This window comes from Chinchilla lanigera, unplaced genomic scaffold (genome assembly GCF_000276665.1).
Source record: "Chinchilla lanigera isolate Chin_1 unplaced genomic scaffold, ChiLan1.0 scaffold00002, whole genome shotgun sequence".
Classification (NCBI taxonomy): domain Eukaryota; kingdom Metazoa; phylum Chordata; class Mammalia; order Rodentia; family Chinchillidae; genus Chinchilla; species Chinchilla lanigera.
Genome location: NW_004955403.1, coordinates 17,121,310 through 17,143,970, shown reverse-complemented (window position 1 = coordinate 17,143,970; position 22,661 = coordinate 17,121,310). Strand labels below are relative to the sequence as shown.

Genomic DNA, 22,661 nt, shown 5'->3' with positions numbered 1-22,661 from the left:
TTCCAGCTTCCTAGCCAGAGGCCAGCCTGAACTTTAGTGAAATTAGGGGTGCAGGCTCCCTGGAATTAGTCTCTAACCTATCAAGGAGCTGCTGCTGGTTTGCTGGGATTGATCGAGGCAGATCTGGACTATATCTACCTACGCTGCCTACCAGGGGCACCAGAGACACACCTTGAAGTGGACCTTTTTTTCTTTTATGTTTTTCTTTGTTTTTTTCTTGTTTGTTTGTTTGTTTTTTCTTCATTGTTTGCTATTGTTTTCATATGTGTGAACATTGTTTCTAGTTTTGTTGTTGTTCTGTTCTTGTTTTTATTTCTTCTTTCTCTTTCCCTCCTGCCTTCTGCAACAGTTTGCCAAAGTTGGAGAGATCCTCTTTTGTCTTCCAACCTTGCCTCTAATCTCTTCCTTTTCTTGTGCTTCTCTATTTCTTCCCCTAAATCCTTTTTAAATTTTCTCCCCTGAGAGAAAATCTGAAATATTGAGTGTTTATTTACTGAATACAATCTGGTTTGTTTTAGAATTTGTTATATAACCACAAATCTAGTTCATATGGTCAAAGGTGATAAATTAATGGTTACTTCAGTTTGTCATTTTTCTAGGCTGTGTTTGATGCTATTATTATTGCTAACTGTACTATGTTAGCCAAAGTGACATAATTATTCTAACCAGTTGTTCTTCCTGGTATATCAAGACTGATATTGCCTAGGGGTCATACAAAATACTATGGTCCAGTGCCAAAAAACCAGGGGCTGGGGCAAGTAGGCACCAACTTATCATCGTCAGTAAAATGAAGAGGTAGGGTCTTGTAGCAGACTCAAAACCCAAAAACCAGCTACACTTGGAAGATACCTCTGAGAAGTAGTCATTTCCTAAAGGTTCTAAATACTAGCAATAAAGCTACTCACCACAGGCAATTTACAAGCACCAACCCAGGAATTAAACTAAGAAAGAAAACAAAATAAGAAGACAGTTCAACAAGATGCAACCCAGACTTCCAGCTCACCAAAGGCAAACATGGGAGTAATGAGGTAGGACAATCTGAAAGCCACCCACCTGGACTCTCTGAGGTGATAACAACAAAGCAAATGAACGAAGTTCTAGAAAAAAATAAATTAGACATAATTTCTCAAATAACTACAGAGATGGCGACCCTAATGAAAGATATGCTTAATGACTCTAGAGCAGATACAGATTAAAAAAGAAATAGAAGAGCTTAGGAAAATGATGGAAAACATGAATGTCCAACATAGGAAAGAAATGGAATCCATAAAAAATTCCATTGAAAGTACACACAGAAGAGTGGGTCAGTGTGAGGACAGAATTTCAGATATAGAAGAGAGGACTGTAATTAGCATTCATGAAAAGAAATTTTTTTTTGTATTTTTGAGACAGTGTTTCACTATGCAGCTCAGGCTGGCCTTGAACTCACTTTGTAGACCAGGCTGGCCTTGAACTCACAACAATCCTCCTGCCTTAACCTCCCAAATGTTGGGATTATAGGCATGTACCACCATGCCTGGCCAAGATTTCTTCAAAATAGCAAGGGACCATGAGAAATCAATCCAGTACATGTTAGATGGTACAAATAATAACATAAGATTGATTGAAGTAAATGAAAACTCAGATGACAGCACAAATTGTTGGCAGTGGCCGAAGCTGGAAATTGAGCACATGTTTGGGGGAAGGTAAGCCTGGTCTGAGAACAAAGAGCACCAAGACAAGCCATATGAACAAATTGCTGTAGTCCAAAGAACACCAAGCTCTGAGACAATCCAAACAATGGTTTGCTAAGGAAAGGGGTGTCAGGTGACAGCAAACCTCCCAAATGTATAAATAAATGCACTATGGTGGTTGAGCAATTCCTTTACTCCCATCCAGAAAAAGGGCTCTACCTGACCTCAGCTATCTGTCTCTTATCTTTATTTCTCCATCCTCTCACCATCTTTCCCCCAGTAATTTTGAGAGCTACACTGGACATGGCAACAAATGATATAAAAAACTTGTTTACAGTTGTCATGGCAGAAAATTCCCTGGCAGGGAAAAAGAATTTGACATACAGTAGTGAGGCATATAGAACTCCAGTGAGCCATGATCAAAAGAAACTACATCAAGGCATATAATAATAAAGATTTCAGGAATTCAATGAAAGAACAGAATATTAAAAGCTGTTAGAGAAAAGAAACAAACCACCTATTAAAGAAAGCCCATCAGAATCACAGCTGACTTTTCAACACAAACCCTAAAGTCAAGGAGAACTTGGTGTGAAGTATTTCAAGCCTTAGAAGAAAACAACCTCCAACCCAGAATGATGTACCCTGCAAAACTATCTTTCAAAACTGATGGTGAAATAAGATACTTCCATTACAATGAACACCTGAGGAAATTCTTGAACACCAAACCAGCACTCAAAAATGTCCTAAAGGACATTCTAGAAAGATAACAAGGACTACAACCCCATGAACTCCAACAGAATGAATCTACCAGGAAAAGCAAACAATTAAATGGGGGGAAGGGAGAAGCTTACAACAGGAAAACAACATGAGAAAGATAAGTCAATACATATCTTAACGTTAATGGTCTGAATTCACCAATCAAAATAAAACAGCCAGGCAGAATGCTTCAAGAAGCAAGATCCAACAATATGTTGCATAAAAGAAACACATTTAATTAAGAAAGAAATTCACAGGCTGAAAGTCAAAGGATGGAAAATAATACTTCATGTGACTGGAACCCAGAAAGAAGCATTGGTAGCTATTCTATTTGTAGACAAAGTGTATTTCAAGGCAAGACTGATTAAGAGAGATAAAGAAGGTCACTACATTCTTGTAAAGGGAAAAATCCCAGAGGGAGAGATAATAATCATAAATGTACATGCACCAAGTACCAATGCACCCAACTATATAAAACAAACAGAAAAAATCAAATAAGCATTAATGTAGTTGTAATGGGGACCTCAATACCCCACTGTCACAAACAGACAGATCAACTAGACAAAAAGTCAACAATTAAATATTAGAACTGGGGGCGGGGGATTTAGCTCAGCAGCACAGTGCTTGCCTTGCAAACGTAAGGTAGTGAGTTCAATTCCTGGAACCAGAAAAAACAAACAAACAAACAAAAAATATTAGAACTGAACCAAACATGTGAACAAATGATTTAGGAGAGGTCTACAGAGGATTCCAAGCCACAACATTAGAATACTCATTCTTCTCAGCTGCACACAGCATGTTCTCCAAAACAGACCACATACTGGCTCATAGAACATGCTTAAGTAAAGGCAAAGGAAGTGAAGTTATCTCAAGCATATTATCAGACCATAGTGCAATGAAATTGGAAATTAACGGCAAAAGAAACCCCAAAAACTTCATAAACACATGGAAATGAAATAACACCCTCCTGAACAAGCAATGGGTCATAATGAAATTAAAGAAGAAAATTAGACAGTTTCTACAATTAAATAATAATGACAGTACAACATACCAGAAATTCTGGGACCCAATGAAAGCAGTCCTATGAGGGAAATTTATAGCAGTGAATAGCTATATAAGGAAAACAGACTGAGTTCAAATAAACAACTTAGTATTCCTTAAGCTGCTAGAAAATGAAGAGCAAGTCAAGCCCACACCTCGTGTCAAGGGACAGAAAGAGGTTTCTCTCTCTGTATCTCCCACTTTCTCTCTCTGGTTGTTGCTTTTGCTGTCTTTTGCCATCATGAACTGTTGCCCCTCTGTCGTGTGCCACCTTGCTTACAGTCAGCTAATTACGGACTGAACTCTCCACAAACTGTGAGATAAATAACCTTTTCTCCCTTTAACTTTGTGTGTTGGGTATTTTTTCTCAGCAATGAGAGAAAAGTAATTAAGACAGAATTTGGTACCAGAGGGGTGGGGTCATTGCTGTGACTATATCTGACCATGTGGTTCAGGAACCTTTGGGAATGGCTTCTGGGAGGAGTTTGGAGAAGTTCAGAGACCACAGCTGAAAAAATAGCACTGGAACACCTTAGGCTGTTCTTTATGGGAGATTCTAGTCACAGCTGAGAAGACCAGAAGGCAGATAGAAATCCAGCTGGTATAGATCACTAACAGAGTGAAGAGACAACCCAGAGTACAGAAAAAAAATTTTTCTAGCTGTTCCTCAGACAAAGGACTACTATCTAGAATATATAAAGTACTCAAAAAAACCAGATCCCCCAGATTTAAAGACCTGATCCCAAAATGTGTATCTGAAATACACATTTCTCAGATGAAGTCGAAACAGCAAATGAATATATGAAAAAATATTCAACATCATTGGTCATTCAAGAAATGAAAATTAAAACAATGCTGAGATTCCATCTCACCCCAGAAGGAATAGCTATTTTCAAGAAGTCAATGAATATCAAATGCTGACAGGGCTGTGGAGAGAAAGAACCCTTCTCCACTATTGGTGGGAGTGTAGACTGTTGCAAACACTGTGGAAATCAGTATAGAGATTCTTCAAAAAACTAGGATTAGATATTCCATTCAACCTAGCTATTCCTTTTCTTGGTATCCTCCTGAAAGAATTAAAAGCATCATATCATAGTGATATATGCTGTTATGGTTGAAACATTGTGTCAACTTGGGGAGTCTAGAGGTTTGGCTAAGTGACTCAGCAGGAAGCCAGGACACTTACTTTGTATACATCCTGAGCCTGTGTAAGAGGAGGGCATGGAGATTATGTGAGAGCTACACGCCCCTTAGGTGGGGGTAGCCTGTTTACAAAGTAAGGCAGGGAAAAAAAAGCTGCTTGCCGCCATTCCTCCGTTTTGCTCTGGCTGTTTGCTGTTCAGCTGCCATTTCCCACTTTGCTCTTGTTGCTTTGCTACCTTCTGCCTTGGAGCCAGCCAAGTATGGACTGAAACCTCCACAAACTGTAAGCTAAATAAACCTTTCCTTCCTTCATTTTGGGCTTTGGGTATTTTGTCTCAGCAATGAGAGAAAAGTAACTAATGCATATACATAGCCATGTTTATAGTGGCACAGTTTTAATAGTCAAATCTTGGAAACAACCCAAATGCCTATCAATTGATGAATAGATAAAGAAGATGTGGGTTTTTAAAAATACAATGGAGTACTACTGTGCCATAAAGAAGGATAAGCTTGAGATATTTCTAGACAAATGAATGTGCCTTGAGGCCATTCTCTTAAGTAAAATAAATTGGACACACATGTGTAAATACCATAGTATTTCTCATATGACAAACCAAAAGTGTGAATAAGGACCAAAATATAGTAGATATTGTGAAATAGGAAGAAAATGTTCAAATAGGATGGGGAACTTTGGGTGTGATGTAGGGAAGAGAAAAAAAATGATCAGAAAAGAAGGAAAAATGGAAACAAAGATTTTGTTAATAGGAAGAGGAAGAGGGGTTTAAGGGGGAGTGTAGGGGAGTGGGGAAAAAGAATCAAGATATATCATGTACAAGTATAGATTCCCTATAATGAATGTGATCATTATGTATTCCTAAAATGTACCAATAAACTTAGTTAATATAAATAAACACTTAATCTAGGCACAAAACAGAAATAAATTAAATATATTTGAAGGAATAAAGGAGAGCATTGTAAACGTGAGAATGGAGGGAGAGCCTGTTAAAATAATGCAGAAAGAAACAGACTTGAGGGAAAGAAATAAAAATTATATAAATAAAAATAAAGTAATGGATATTAAAATTTCTGTGGTTTAAAGGGCATATTAGATATGACTAAAAAGGGAATTTAAAAATCAGAAGGCAGATCTAAGGAAAATATTTATAATGCAGCAAAAAAGAGACAAAAAAGAGTAGCAAACATGGAAGAGAAGTTGGTATATGTAGAAGAATGATTCAGCAGATACACATGTGTCTCAAAATGTGTGGGAAATTCATATTTTAAAAAGTACAAGAATATAAATATTAGATTTAGGATATGGTTACCTACAGGATGGAGTGAGGCATTGGGTCACATGAGACACATAGAGCTATAAAGATACTGGTAACATTCTTCTCTTAAGATGAGTAGTAAGTTCAGATGTGTTGTATTTTATTGTTTTCTATGCCTTAAAATATTAATACTCTTTGGTATGTTATCAGTATTAATTAAAAACATTTGAAAGTAGCCTCAAAGGAAAACCTTTACAATGTTAAGTGGGATTGTATTTGAGTCATAAAACTATGGGTGTTTTAATTTTCCCATCTTCTCTGATACTTTTACATATCCCTTCAAAAACTCTTAAACTTATGATAAAATATAATAAACACTATTTTTACAAGAATGAAGTATATCATTCTTCAATATAATAAACGTATTTTCATAAAAGAGCAAACTCAAATCACACTTTTAGGTAGGCTCTTCTATTTACAGATAAGTAGACAAATTCTTAAAAATGGTTTATGACAAAGTGGCAAAGTTCCTTTGGGTTCTACTTTTTTTCTAGTTTCCAATTATTTAAGGAAGCCTTTTAACTACTCTTTGGAACTTAGACAGTTTTCAAATTGAATTACTTCAATTTCTTAATTATATTTTAAAAGAATTAATTACAGAACTGGGACTGGTAAAATTGTAACACTGCTGAGATTTAAGCTTGTTTCAGATAGAGTCTGTGGCAGATAACATCAGTGTGATTTTGATTTAATGTGCTATTAGGAAGAGAGAGTTAAAGTAAGGCCTGTTGTCAAGGAAAGCACGGAGGCAGGAAGGGTGTTGTAGAACTTACTCAGGCTTCAAAGCATTTTTAATAATTAGTGACTAGTCAAACCTGAACAAGAAAAGAAAAATACTTGTTTAAAGTCCCAAATTTGAACTGCTATGAAATTACACTTTAAAAAATCATTTAAGGGAAATAAAAACTTCAAAATACATTAAAATTGCTTCAGCTTTTCTAACACAAAAAATAAGGCAACTTCCTTAAAGCTGAAATAGGAATTTTTACCTGAAGTCATGAATATTTTGTTTCTAGCCATATTTACTGAGGTATAAGTCATATAGAATGAAATGTGCAGATGTCAAACATAAAGTTTGAAGCATTTGAACGAATACACACACCTGTGTAACCTGCAAATCTGTGAAGATATAGATCATTTCTTCATCATCTCAGAAACTCCACTTGTGTTTCTGTCTTGTTAGACCTTAAGTCTATAGAACAAGTGTCTGGATTTCCATCACTGTAGATTAGATTTGATTTTCTTAGAATCGTAATATTCACTCTTGTGTCTGGCTTCTTTCATTGAACATAATGCTTTAAAATGTTTCTAAAATATTCTGCCATATACCACACATTGTTATTAATTTTTCTGTTATTGATGATCACCTGAACTGAATCCAGTTTTTAGTTATTACATATGAAGCTACTGTGAACATTTTTGTGTAAGACTTTGGTGAATAGTAGCTTTTAATTTTTTGTGTTAAATACTGAGGTACAGCACAGATAAGTCATACAGTAACATACATGTAGGTATTTTTAAAAACTGCTGAAGACTTTCACCACCACTATCTGAGAGCTTTGGTGTGTCCATGCCTTGCCAGCATTTTGTAGCTTGACTCTCATTTTATTCATTTCAGGGGGCTATGGTTTTCTCTTTTTCAATTTTCTTATCTGCTCTACATATAAGGGCAATCTGGTCTTAACAAGTTGGGAAACACTTTTTGCTGTTCTTTTACTTGGAACTATGTCTTCTCTACAACAGACATTGTGAAATGGGAAGAAACTGTTCAAAAGGAAAGAGAAACTGGGGTGGGGGAAGGAGAAAAGAAAGGGAAAAGGAAAAAAATGTATATATATATATATATAAGATGGTTATACTACTAATTTTTCTTAGTTCATTGAAAGGAAAGGTTTATGCTAATATTGTTTGGTCAATTTTTCATGCCTGTATCTTGTACTCTGAGCAACTACTTTGAAGATAACAATATCCAATGTATCAACCGTTGTTAAGTCTCCCATTATTTTGAAATTTCATTTCATTGTTTTTATTCTTTTTTCTCTTTAAAATAAAAAAAAAGAAAAAGAAACTATGTCTTATTCACTTTCTTGTTGCTGAGACACAATACCCGACGCATAACGTAAAGAAGCAGAGGTTTATTCAGGCTCACATTTTAGAAGCTTCAGTCCATGCTTGGTAGGCTGCGACATAGAAAATGGCATGGAGCAGGGGCCTGGGCAGAAAGAGGCTCACATCACAGCAGCCAGGAAGCAGAGACAGAAAGGAGGAGCCCGGAAGAGAGATACCTTGTAGGCCTCCCTGCTCCCGGGTCCCATCTATTCCAACTAGACTCTACCTCCTAACAGCAAGACCCCACCTTCTGACAGCTACATCGCCCCCATAGCCAGTCACCTTCCAAAGGCCTGCCTATGAATGCATGAAGCTTTGTGGGGCATTCTTGATGTGAACCATGATCCTGTAGGACCTTTTCTATCATGTTTTAAATGATGATTTTGATTTCCTGAACAAGTATACAGATTATCCACAAAATGTCTTTTTTTTTTCAGCTAACCTGGTTTCTTTTATTTTTCTAATGAGATATTATTGGCACATTTTATTTATATATATGTGTATATCTCTATATCTACATCTAGATCACATTCATCATAGAGAATTTGTACCTGTACATAATATAACTTGTTTTTTTCCCCTCTCTACCTGTTGTGTTCTTCTTTGTACCATGTGTACATTTAAAATTTGTCTGCTTACCAAAGTTGTTTAATTTATTGACATAAATTTGCTTATAATATCTTTTTTTATCTTTAATACCTATAGAATTTGTAATGATTTCCTATCATTTTTAATGTTGGTGATTTGGGCTTTATTTCTTTTGACTAGTTATATTTATCAATTTTATTAATCTTTTCAAAGAATCCATTTTTAAATTACTCATTGCTTATTTGGTCAATTTTCTATTTTACTGATTTCAGCATTTTATTTACATTGGGTAAACTGCTGATTATTCTAGCTGCTTCTGTTTCTGTTTCTCCTCCTCCTCCTCCCTTTTCTTCTTCTTCTTTATTGTTGCGGAGATCAAATCCAGAGCCTCCACTATTTCTAGGCCAGCACTCTCCCACCAAATCACACCTCAGGCTTGTTCTAACTTCTGAGATTGGAAACATAGGCCAGTTAATGCATAGCATTCCATAGCTTTGCTGATATTGTATCTCTTTATTTTTCACACACGTTCTTCTTTTTCTATTAGTTCCTTTCACACACTTATCACGGATACTTTAAATTGCCTGATACTTTGACTAACCTTTCTGCCATCTTTAGTAGTTTCTCACGTGACTATTCCTTCTTTGATAATGGGGCACACTGGCCTGCTTCTCTGTTTATCTCATTATCTTTATTGAATCCTAACAAGCTCAACCATTTTCCCTTTCCTTGCCTTTGTGGCATCTTCTTCCTCTTCCAGCTGTTTTACAAGGATATAGCAGGTGAGTTCTTTAGTTTTTTTTTTCATTCTCAACTTTGTTTTCTTAGTATGAGATAAATACACACTTCTCAGATGAATACTAATGGCAAAAAAATATGAAAAAATGTTCAGTAGCATTGGTCATTCAAGAAATGGAAATTAAAACAACACTGATTCCATCCCACCCCAGAAAGAATGGCCATCATCAAGAAGTCAACCAATAACAAATGCTGGAGGGGCTGTGGAGAAAAAGAAATACTTCTCCACTGTTGGTGGAAGTGTAGACTGGTACAACCACTGTGGAAATCAGTTTGGAGATTCTTCAGTAAACTAGATTAGAGGTCCCATTCAACCCAGCTACTCCCCTTCTAGGTATTTTTTTCCAGAAGAATTGAAAACATCATACCACAGTGATATATGTGCACTCATGTTTATAGCAGCACAATTTGGCATAGCTAAATCTTGGAAACAACTCAAATGCCCATTAGCTGAGGAATGGATAAAAAAGATGTGGTATTTTTATACAATGGAGTATTATTCCGCTATAAAAAAAGATAAACTTGAGGCTTTCATAGGAAAATGGATGCAATTAGAGACCATACTCATAAATGAAATAAATCAGACCCACATGTGTAAACACCATATTTTCTCCCTAGTGTAAGAACCTGAAAAAGTAAAAAAAAACCCAAAGGTACAATAGATATTTGAAAGGGAAAGAAGTTACTCAAAGGGGAGGAACAACTGGGATGAGAGAAAGAAGAAAAGACAGAAGGAAGGGAATACATCTATATCTATATCTATGTATTCTATAGATATAGATATGGATATATAAATATACAAGGATAGCTGGGACAATTGTACTGCTGATGTTTATTGGTTTATTGAAAGGAATAGTTAAAGCTTAAATTTTTTTCTGACCAATTTCGCATGATTATATCTGGTAACGTGAACAACTAATTTGAGGACAACAATATGCAATGTAACAACCATTGTTGAACCCCTACTACCTTGATTAGTGAAATTCTGTATCTCTTCTAATGTCTTTTTCATTCTCTTTCTTCGATCAATCTTGCAGTGTTACATCTAGTAATCTGAGCAACTTTGTTGAAGATAACAATATGTAGTATAACAACTACTGTTAACTTCCTATCACCTTGTTTTGAAATTCTGTATTGTTTTTATTGTTTTTGGTTCGTCTTGGTTTTATCTTGGTTGTTGTTATTTTGCTTTTTTTTCTCTTAAATTAAAAAAAAATTCTTTTCTTGAACCAAAACTAGGAATTTTTATTGATTCAGTTTGTCCTTGTTAGGGTAAAAGCAATGTTTCTTCCTGACTTTGTGTATCCTACACCTTAAGTGAATGCAAAATGACCAATATACATATTAAACTAACATAAAGAGTGTCTCTTCAATCTGTCTGCCCAGTATTAAATTGTTCAGATAAGTTTATTTTACCTCTGTCTCCAAGCAGGACAATGATTACAGGAACTTGGATTTGATTCCAGGGGTTCTCAATCTTTTCTTGATGAAGTTACTTTCAGCATAATAGAAGTTTCACGACTATCACAGAGATTATGTCTATTGTAAGTGAACCTTACTCTAAGCAGGTCCCTCAGCTGTCACTCCTCTCCCTCCCAACTCCTCTCCACCCCTCACCCTGCCACCTAAGATACTTCATCTTTCCTGGTCCACTCTACACCTGCAACTCCCTGGCTGTGGAGCCCTTCAGTAATGCCCTGAAGCACAGCTGACAATGATCTTCATGATCTGCACAACCCCTCCTTTGTAGATCACAAAATGTGCATTTTGCTTTTATCCAACAACTCTCTACTTTGAACTCCATTCTGTTTAGTTAGCCAAAAAAAAAAAAAAAGTTAATTTAGTCCACATTTGAGGTAAACCCAGTGCAATCAAGACTTTCTATCTTCCCATTATCTCTTCTAGACAGAAAGTCTCATTCCTGATTGTCATGGGTCCATCTTGGAACATTTCGGCTACCACTACTCTTCCACATGGATGTCCAAGTTCTTGTCTCATCTTTAGCTGTGGGTTTCACCCTACATTTGCTGCTGTGATTTCTTCTTCCCCTCCTTTGGCCCAACAGCACAAATCCACAGGTTCTTAGTGTTACAGTCACTGAAAATTCTTTTGACTATTTCTACTTTCTGGTTGAATCTTGCAAGGAATATATGAGACTTCTTATGATTCTTTTGTATATTCATTGCAGTATTCAGAAATTTCTACTGTAGTGCCTACTGCTGTGGTGATATAAAAAATTCCCCAGGGCTTGCCACTTTCCCAGTAACCAAGACAGGAACCAAAGCATACGATTCCTTAATTCCAACAATTTCAAACTTATATGGACACTTTTATTTTCCTTTGAAGTTCAGATTAGTTTTATAGTAGGTGGGAGTTTTAAAAACTGATTCTGTCTCTTCACGTATTCTTCCAAAGATCTCTACCGTACTCATGAACTACAGATTTTGAAACTCACAAGCAAAACCTTGACATCCTTGTTCCCTGGTTCTACTGGGTCAACTCCCATGGAGGAAAATGGGGGATGCCTGTCTAACGACTTCAAGGTAGAAGAGGTACACTGGATAAAGAAAGTGATGGGGAAAAGATGAAAGAGAAACATCATTGTTCATATTTCAAAACATCCACCACATTAACTTGTTTCTAACCTTTGCAATGAAAGTACTTGAAGGAAAGCAGAAAAATAAAAAAAAGAGATAATATTTTCTGCCATATTGGTAGGAATTATTTAAATACGACATTAAATACACTGATCCTTTATCAGTGAGGTATATATTTGGGTTGGTTTTGCTATTGTGGGCACATAATTATTCATCATTCTTCTTGACGCTGTACCTATGATTAGTAATACACATTGCAGGAATAGTGACAAAGGGATGAGCTATGGTCTACGATGGGATGGCCAGCATTACTTGTTATATAGGATTCTCCTGAAAATGCAGATTTAAGACACAAGTCTGAGAGTTAAGAACATTATAAAATTGATGGCTACTTACCACACTGCAAAGAGATGCATGCCTACTCTTCCCAAGCTTTCTTCTTTATGTTTTATTTGTAAAATAAGACAAAATCAGAGGATCCAGTAGGAATCAAGAGACCAAAAAGAAGTGTTATTTGCCTAAATAGAAAAAAAATCTGTCATTCAAAGTTTTAATGAAGATTTAACAACCCTCTGTCATAAATTTGTTAATGTTTCTGTGGCAAGAAATATATGCCTTACAAATATTATGCACGTGCTGAAGTACAATGTTGACTGTTATTTTCTAAACAGACAGAAACAAGGATCACCATGATTTGGGGGAAAACCATGACATGTCATAAGGTTCTTCCTGTGGCTTTTAAAGAGGCTGGTTGGTATATGAGGCAAAATAAATTTTTAAAAAACTGACAATGACAAAAACAATGAAATGTTTTAATGTTTTTTTTTATTATTGATGAAGTTAAATATTAGAGTTTTATGCTGTAAAACTGAGTACATATGAGTAAAAATTAGAAGAATAAGGACTCTGAACTGTTTTAAAAATTGATTAGATATATAGTGATATCTGGGATTTATACTCAGGTCTGTTCCTTCAGTTCAGGGATCATTATTGCATCAGTTAGCTTTTCTTGTGCAGCAAACTACTCCAAAACTGATATTATATTAGAGCAAACATTTATTGGTGGTTGAAATTCTGAGAGATGGCTGGGTGGTCTTGTTGGTTTGTACCAGATAGGTAGGTCAGGACTCACTCATACCTGACATCTGGCAGGTTGGTGATCTAGTTGGGGACTCACATATGGGCAGATGGTTCAATGTTGGCTGTAGGGAGGGCTACAATGTTTGTTATCCAGCCAGCTAGCACAGATTCTTTTCTTTTGGTGGTGTCAAAGAGGCCAAGCCCCCTACACATAAGAACTACTTTAACTTCTGTGTCATGGCTCATAGTGTTCCATTGGCCAAAGCAAGTGACGGCCCCAGGTTCAAACCACTCATAGAGGTGTACACAATATATTCCGATTGTAAAAAGGCTGGAATTCTAGGCATGGTTCAGATATAAATTCAAGATTCAGTGTTGGGTGTCTCTTTTGAAACCAGGGTAAAGTTATAGTCTACCTCTTGATGTTTAAGGGACATGCATAGAAAGACTAGAAAAATATTTGGGCATGTTATAATCTCCCACTTGTGTATTTTTGTTTATGCTTAACAAGCAGCAATTATTTGACTTATATTTAAGCTGGAAAGAATATTCTGACTAGATTGTGCTTGCCATTTTAGAACTTTCTATAGTTGGGATCACATAATGAGCATTTCTTTATGACTTCTTATTCAACATTCATGATAATTTGGTTGATCATGTTGAAAGTAGCTGTAGGTTTATCATTTTCATTTCTGTGCAGCAGTCCATTATATGAATAAATACAAATTTGAATCTTTGGGTTGTTTCCAACTTCTGGCTATTAAGAATACTACCACTCTGAACATTTTTGGATGTATCTTTTGGTGCACATGTACACATTTTGTTGAATATATACTGAACAGTGGAAGTATTCAATCACAGAAAAACATTCAAACTAAGCTAACACTTTCAAATGATTTAATCATTTTTTCATACATATTCTCTTCATTTTGGTGTTCCAGGCATCAGGCTCATGCATGCTTGCCTTCTACTGCTTTACCATGAAGTATTTCATTTGAGCTCTGATTGGGTTAACAGTAGCTAACCCCACATTTAAAATTGAATACCACCGAGAATTCCAAATTTGTATCAAATCATCCTGCCAGTGACTGTCGATTTAAATCTGGCCATACAAGGAAACACAGGACTTCCAACCTCCAAGAGTCAACAGTATTGATAGCTCTTTTCATCACCACCTCTCTTCCACCCTACGTGTCTCCTCCTCCTCTCACTACACCAACACTTGCCTTTGGCCTCAGTGAGCTATGCTTAACAGGTTGGCAACTATGAATGGGATGACTTGTATTACTATAGCAGTCTCTTTCACGAGCTACAAACACGATTTTTCTCCTCTCTTTTGCCTCTGTGAGTAACTATCCATTAGAGCTTTGTTCTTTCTTTTCTTGGATAAAAAACAAATGACACTAAGAATATAAACAAAATTACTCTAAGAACTTGAGAAATGGTGGTAATATTTACTTTTCACATTTCCCCCCTGTATTTCACGGAGGCATCTCTGCATACATTAGTCCATAATGAGATTTTCAGACTTCACTTCTATTGTGAAGACGACTGGGGACATTTCATACTGTAATATGACTGGGACGCTACATCAGCTGTTAAAGTCATGGGCTCACGTGTCTTTGTGGCTTAAAAGAGGTATGAAATTTCCCAAAATAGCTAGTTAGTCTTTTCCACTATTAATATTAAACCAATTTTTGGTTGTGAATTGAATTCTGGCATTTGTGCAATACTTTTCAAAGAGCACTACAGAAAAGAGGTTTATAAAAATAGTGATTTCTAATAATTTAGTTAACCTCATATGAAATCACTCATTTAGATGTTTCCATGAAGTGTTAAGAGTCATTCAAAAAACAATACTTTGTTGTATTTTGCTGTCATTTATATCAGGTCTATATTTATTTCCATTTACAGGCAAAATGAAGTGCTAAAGCAAAAGTATGAACAGTTGTCCTTAACACCCATGATTCCAACCTATTTGTCAGCAAGAATCAATGAATTAACATAAAAGCTTTTAATGCAATTGGTTCAAATCCATAGCAGAACAGCTTAAGTAGAAAAGAGAATGCATTGACCTCTAAGTCTAGCTCAAATGAAACTCAATTCAGGCCAGATAACACTAGTGGGACTCTGCCCTCCATCTTCCCAGCTCCGTTTTATTGCACTGATCCTCTCCTGCAGCTTTTCCGACGGGGCAGTGGATAACAAACATCCACTAAACTCCCTTTCTGCTCTGGGCACCTGAGACATGAGCCTGGGCTTCATACCCTGAACTGAAAAACTACTGGGGAAGGACTCAGAACAGCCCAGGTTAGGACATGCTCACTTGTGAACCAAATGCACTGCCCACGGGTACAGGGTGCTATGTTTGCAATGCCAGGGAGTTCCCTAGCGGCAGGCTTACCAGAATCAGCTGCTCAAGGAGAAGAGTAATCATCAGACCAAAACAGCGCATGTTCAGTACTGCCTTCATGGAGGCTTCAGGTATTGGCCAATACCTGTGACTCCTGAGTGATTTTTAGGGAGGGAGATCCCTACTTAAGCAAAACATGGTGCTACATAAAGAATGAAACTCGCAAGGACTTTGAATTCATACTGAAGATGCTCACTTCAGATCCCTCATTTCTAGGTTAACCGACTTGCAAGATTTGGTTTCATTTGCTGAACCTTTATGTGCAGCCTTGTAATGCATGAAATTACTGAGTAAGCAGTTAATTTACCTTCGCAAACTTTTGACTTTCATGGAACTGTTTGATCAAAAGTTAAGGTGTTTGCCAGAGTGAACTCAAATGTTGACTACGGACTTTGGGTGATGATGTGTCAATGTATATTCATTAATTGTAAAAATGCACAACCCTTGTAGAGGACGCTAATAACGGAGAGGTCTCTGTGGCTTCTGCTTAATTTTGCTGTGAACCTTAAACTGTTCTAAAAAGATAAAGGATATTCAAACATTTTAAAAATAGATAAGTAAGTTGTTGGGGTCTTGGATAACCTAATTCTTTGATACAGGAATTTAAAAAAAAAAATCACAATAGTCACAGGTGACTTTTTCATTCCTAAGAGCTGGTTATAATAAATGGCTAGAGTGAGAGACTAGAACCTATATGGGACAATTACATTAATAGGATAATCATGCTTCTGCCCCAAGATTGCACAACCTGTATGGTGGGAAGAGATAACAAAAATCATGTTACTGTATAATGTATAATGCCAATTATAAGGTTTTTAATCATATGTGCTTCAACTTGCTTTAGAAAGAAAAGCAGAGAAAACTTTATACACAGTAAGGTAAATATATCTTGGCTCTTGAAAGGTTTAGACAGGCAAACTGGAAAGTGTATTCTAGGTGGAATGAATGAGGCAGACTTCCGGCGGAGAAAAACAGGAACAGAAATACTGGCAGTCTCTTCAGGGCAGTAAATAACCAGGCCAGCCACAGAAAGGTTTGTGTGAAGGCATTCATAAGGGGGAAAAAAACTGTCAGGTGTAAGGTGGGCCATGGAATCCTGGCTTTTCATGACTTACCTGCATAGATATCAGCGTGTGAGGTGCAAAATTAGGGTATCTCTTACATTTTGGTTGTTCTGATAAAAATCAGACACTAACACACATCGCATAGTCACACTCAAAGGACGGCAGCTCTAGAGTAACATCAAGGAAAGACAGGTTGAACTCGAACTCTGAAGAAACTGAATGGCTGGGAATTTAATCGTATGGTCTCACTGGACTTGTGTAAGGTAGTGACCGAATTGGTATAATGCTATAGATTAATCTGAATCTAGGTGGGTGATATGCAGGGAGACATCACATTATTTTCTTAGCTTTTCTGAATTGTTAACATTTTTTGAAGTACAATTTTATTTTTTAACTTATCATTTTCGGCTTCTCTCTGTAGGAGTTCAGGTTCCCCTCAGAATAAACAGGTCCCTGTTTACTTATCACTACTCAGCAATTAGCAAAGCACCTGGCCCACAGCGAGTATCAGTAAACTACTGTCAAACAGTCCAGGTTCAAAATGAAAGTGGTAAGGGCCAGGCCATGGTACTATTGGGGTGCAAAGACGGGAAGGATGCTGAATTTTGTAAAAGACATATAAAATATGCTCATTTGGAAATAGAGGGCTAGCATAGCAAAGTCAGAAGTGAGAGGAGATTGGTGCAACAAACTGCAGAGGTAGAAAAGACGCAGATGTGTGAAAAGATGAATTGTTTTGTGGGTAGCAGGACTTATAGGGAGGAGACCAATGAACTGAACTGGGTGAAAGTTTTAGAGCTACACTGCTGGCGGGGACTTCTGAGGTTCGCACAGTAAATGAGGTTTCTCAAGAAAGGTAAGCCTCGTCTTCCCACTCTATGAAGGGCAGAAACTGAAAAACGACCAAGTGTATCAAAACTGAATAGTAAATAATTTTTGAAGGTGTATGGTGGAGTCACAAAGCAGATCCAAAGCTACCTACGCCAAGGCTGGCTGATCATTTTGTTTAGGCTGTGTAACTTTGGCCTGTTTTAAAGACCACTGTTAACATCTAAAAACCAGAAGCTCTCTAACAATTCTGGTGTTTTAATTCTCTTGAACACTGGCAGATGGTCAACCTCAGGCCTTCATTTCTAGTCAGGACTGGATGGATCTGAGCAAGACCTGCTACACTGAAATGACTTCAACTTCTCACCCAATTCAATTTGTCTCATTCGTCCACCTCCCACAGTGCATTTTAACTTAACCATCTGTAGGAGCCCAGAGAGAAGGAAGTTACCAATGACAGTCCTGATTATACACAAGGGAGCTGTGTATCAGCTTAGCATATACTTAACTTCACCAAAATACTTGAGAAAATAATTACACACTACCTAATGTGTTCAAAGCAATACATATGTGAAATAATTAGAAACATTATCAGAAAAAAATATTTTCTCAGAGGAAAAAAAATCACTGATTCAATGAACATTTGACTGTTTTATTCACAAAATATAAGCAAGACTTACATTCCTTTCCTGTTGAGACTTTTCTCTCCTAATAATTTTATAAGGAGCCCCTTGAATGTACCAGTTATAAAACATGTTAAAATGAAAACATTTTTAAAATTTACAAATACAAAGCAGTACTTTATACAAGAGCTCTATAAAGTTCATCAATGTAAAAAATACTTTGAATTGAATATAAAGCATGTTCAGTTTACATTATTTTGTAGAATTACTTTTCTCTTCTCCGGTCCTGATTTTTCTTTGACTCTCTGGAATGTTCAGAGTATCTGCCGGGTTTTTCCCATTGTCTCTCCGCTCCATTCTGATACCTATCTTCCTCACTTTTAGAGCTTGCATGTTTTCTATTCTTCTCTCTTGACTTTGATCGATCTGATCTTCTAGAATTGTCACTGTCCTGATTTCGGACTCTGTAATTCTCATTTTCTGAAAGAAAATGTCTTCTGTCTCCTCTCTTCTTTTCTGGATCACCATGCTTACCTTCCCAGTCCATATGCATGTCCTGGTCTCGGGCACTCCCAACCCTGCTGTAACCGTTCCCTTCGGAAAGGGCGCTCCTGTCTGACGTGTGTTTCACTATGGGATCTCTCCAATTCTGGTCTCTTGAACTTTGACTTCTGTGTTTTTCTGATCTCCTTTCTCTCTCAGACCTTGTTTCCTGGTGTCTTTCCTCTGCTCTTCTTTTTTCCTGTCTCCTGTCGTTTGCTTGCTGGTCCCTGACTGATTTATTGCCATCTTTACTTCGGGTCTTCCCTTGTCCCTTCTTTCTCTTACCTTTAGCTGCATGTGCAAAATGAAAAAGTTAGCTTTTATTTTAATTCATAACTTAACAATAATCTTTACTGACACACTGTAGGTTTCTCATTCATACAAACTGGATGCAAAGCCATACTGACCATACAGAAGTCTGATGACGACGATTTTACTGTTCATTTTGAAGACTATACAATATCTTAACATTAGTTACTGAAATACTCTTTCATCCTCAGTACAGTAAACAGGAATTTTGAGCTATAGCAAATGTAGCAAAAATATTTTATTAAGTTGCTAGAAATGATTATATTTCACTTTATACGCTTCATGCCAAAACTGAAATTCCAGCCCATGTATGTTATACTGCATGGAATAGTATGTTATTATTTTATCCACAGTCAACATACACTCACCATGCAAACCAGCAACATCACGTCCTAAAGGTGGAAGAAATGGGACAAGTGGGTGTGTTTAACACCACTAATGTAAGTACCAATTTCTCTCTGAACCCACAATTCTGCTCCCCGGTGCTGGCAGTGAGGCAACGGCCACTTCGATGAGACGCCTCGTGAGGGTGTAGTCACGGCCTCTACGAGAGCCACAGGGCCTTCGTTCCTGAAAACACTCTCTGAAAAGACCTCGAACAATGTAATGCTACTGTCTCATGACAAGTACAAATCAAAAACATAGTGAAACAACTCACTATTTTAACTTTATAAAACAAATTTAGTCACTTTACCTGTGTTATTTAATTTGGGTAAACAGAATTTGCTGAGATGACTAAAATTTCCATCAAAAATTCCCATGTACATAGAAAGAAAGAAAACAGCAGAAAATTGCCCATTCTTGCCCAGACTCTACCAAAATCTCAACCTACTACCGCTTATTTCTTCTGCCAAGTGCCTGCCTTCGTGTACAGGAAATCAGCTGGTTTGCCATGCAGGGCTTGTCTCTCTGGTTCCTGTCTGACAGCTCGGCCAAGCTGCAGCTCCCCAGGCAGAGGCCATCTGGCTGAGCGCTACACTGTGATCTGCGGCCCTCCGCGCTCCATGCTCAGGGCTCTGCTGACTCTCCAGTCCAGTCACATAAGGAGAGACGCACTTTCCTCTCCTTCTGTCTGCTTCACACTTCTCTAGTTTGAGAGCATGTCATACTGCTTTTATGCTATTCAATATTTTATTAATAAAACAAACTTGTCTAGTAAAATTGGGTGATAAAGCAAATTAACTTTGAATCAGCAAGCTTCCTCACTGCAGCAATTCATGCTGTGTTATCATCTGTTCTCAAAACAAATACCATGAAATACATTCTGCAGAATTAAGAGATAAATGAACAGTGTTTGTATATTTCAACTTAAGAAAAAGTTCCGGTGAACAAATGGGATTTTGCTCTAATAATAAGGACAGTGAGAGCCCACAATTCTGGATGCCACATGGTAGGCAATAAACACTGAAATATAACAAGGTAAGGAACAAGAGTGTGAAGATTAATTACTAGCCTCTCCATTTAGACTGCAGGGAAAAGTGCTACCTCTCTGAAATACAGCATAAAACACAGAAACAAGATAGGGCATGCATTTAGATAAGCAGACAAGCCCTTACTCAGACCAAAATACTGTAATTCAGGAAAGCAGAGCTGAGCTTGAGTAAAGCAATATAGATCTTTTCAGAAAATGTGAACTAGAATGAAACTTTGAAAAAATACTTTAACTACAGCACTTCTGCTTCCAAGTAGGATAAAGAAGATTGCAGAATATCTGTGCTCCTGCTGAAAATAACTAGAGACACTAAACAACAATGTAAAATCTTCGCTTCAAAGGCACTGAAGATCTAGATACCTGCGATGCTACAACAGAAGGAAGTGTTGAGAGGAAGAATGGGGACAGGTCCAAAGAAAAAAGTCAAGGAGAAGTCTTCATTGCTGAAGGTGAGATGTTTACCATAAAATAAATGCTAGTGCTGCACTTCAATACACAGAATAGGATAAACATGCATCAGTCCATACCGACATAAATATATGGTTGAATAAATGGGAGAAGACAAATAACTCTAACAGAATAAATGACTAAAAGGAGAAGAAGATAGAAAGAAAAATCATCATTAGGCAAAGACCAAAGCAGTAAGTGTTGCTGACAAAACCCAAAGATGGTTGCCCAAATGAGGAAGTGAGCCAGAGGGGATGGCGTACACCTGTAATCCCAGAACATGCGAGGCTGAGGCAGAAGGACTGCTCTGAGTTCGAGGTCAGCCTGGGCTACACAGTGATTCAAGGCCAGCCTGAATAACAGAGTGAGACCAGGTCTTAAAAAAGAAAATAGTAAGTGAAAGCTGGAAAAGAGAGCCACATGTATTAAGTTATCTGCCTACAAGCACTTAATTTAAGAAGGAAAATCACTTCTGTGCAGAAGTTCAGTTTATACCATCTCGATCCAGGGATCATGGACAACGTCACAAAAGTAAAGCAGCAGCACTATAAGCCCCTTGACAGGATGCGCTAGAAGGAGCACATCACTTCTATGGCATTCTGACCAAAAACTGCTTATCCTTACTCTAATCATGAGAAAGCATCAGACAAATATCTACAGTGAGGAACTATAAAACAAGTGACCTCAGGACTTCAAAAAGTATCAAAATCATTAAGCACAAACAGCCTGGAGGCTGCAGAAGACTGAGGAGAAGGCAATTAAATGCAATAGGGTCCTGAAAGACATTAACAACTGAGGACATAGTTTCTTGGTTCCTGATAAACTTATTAACTTCCTTACTTTTAATGAATTAACTAAGGTCTGTAGCTCAGTTAACACTATTGCTAACGTTCCAGTGCTAATTTGCATAGTTCAGCTGAAAACCAAACTACGGTTATGTAAGAAGCTAACATTAGGAGCAGCTTGAAGGGGGGATAGGTGGATTCTCTACACTTTTTTTTGCAACTTTCCTCCAAAACTAAAATTAGTGCAAAATAAAAAGTTCAAAAACAAATACATTAGGAAACTTATTTGAAAAGTGAGGACTAGAAGGGACAAAAATTCAAGAGAAGGAAGAAACAGAGAGAAGAAAGTTGACATTCTACAGCCACTTTCTCCCTGGGAACATCTGCTGATTCAGGCTGCTGCTGAGGGAAAAGGCAGAAAGAGCAGAGCTCCGGCAGCCTCCCAGGGCTGGAGAGGTAAGAATGGGACTAGTTATTTGTATTGCATATATGTAGTTTTAAAAAAATTATGTATCTATATCCAAAATACAGAAAGAATTCCTACGAATCAACAGATAAAAATAAAAAGCAAAAGACTTGAGGAGCTACTTAACAAAAAAAATATCCAAATGGCCAACAATAAATTAAGTAATGGTCAATTTCATCAGTGATCAAGGAAACATAAATTAAAACTATAATACCATTACACACCCACCAGAGGGGCTAAAATGAAAAGGAATAGCTCCTACGGCACAAGTGCTATTTGTTTTTTTTTTAAGACAAAAGATGTTAATGTATAAGCTGCTTTTTCTAAAGTAAAACCCCACTACTGAGGTTTAATGACAGTGCTGGCATTCCGCGATGAGCAAGCGGGGCTTGGATTGCGGTTTGGGCTCTTGTCTCTAAAAGGTTCAACAGCACCGGCCTCGCCTAACGTCAGTGTGCTCAGAACACTAACACTCGCCTGTAGACTGGCATCACAGCACACCCCGCCAGTCCAGCAAAAGATCAAGATGCAAAACTTGAGCCAGGCATGGTGGTGCATGCCTATAATCTCAGCGCTCAGGAGGCTAAATTCTGAAGTACAGCTTCTACAAAATTCATACAATTTCTGCATGATCA

The 22,661-nt window shown here is 37.2% G+C and overlaps 1 protein-coding gene across 2 annotated transcripts in view; it reads right to left on the bottom strand.

Moving 5' to 3' along the window:
* Positions 1 to 18,052: 18,052 nt before the first annotated feature.
* Positions 18,053 to 22,661, bottom strand: part of Cwc22 (CWC22 spliceosome-associated protein) — a 55,331-nt gene continuing 50,722 nt past the window's right edge. For both annotated transcript variants that reach the window (XM_005373357.2, XM_013512563.1), the window contains exon 20: positions 18,053 to 18,878. In XM_005373357.2, coding sequence (XP_005373414.1) covers positions 18,310 to 18,878 — 569 coding nt within the window. In that variant the 3' untranslated portion in view covers positions 18,053 to 18,309. The remainder of the gene's footprint in view (positions 18,879 to 22,661) is intronic.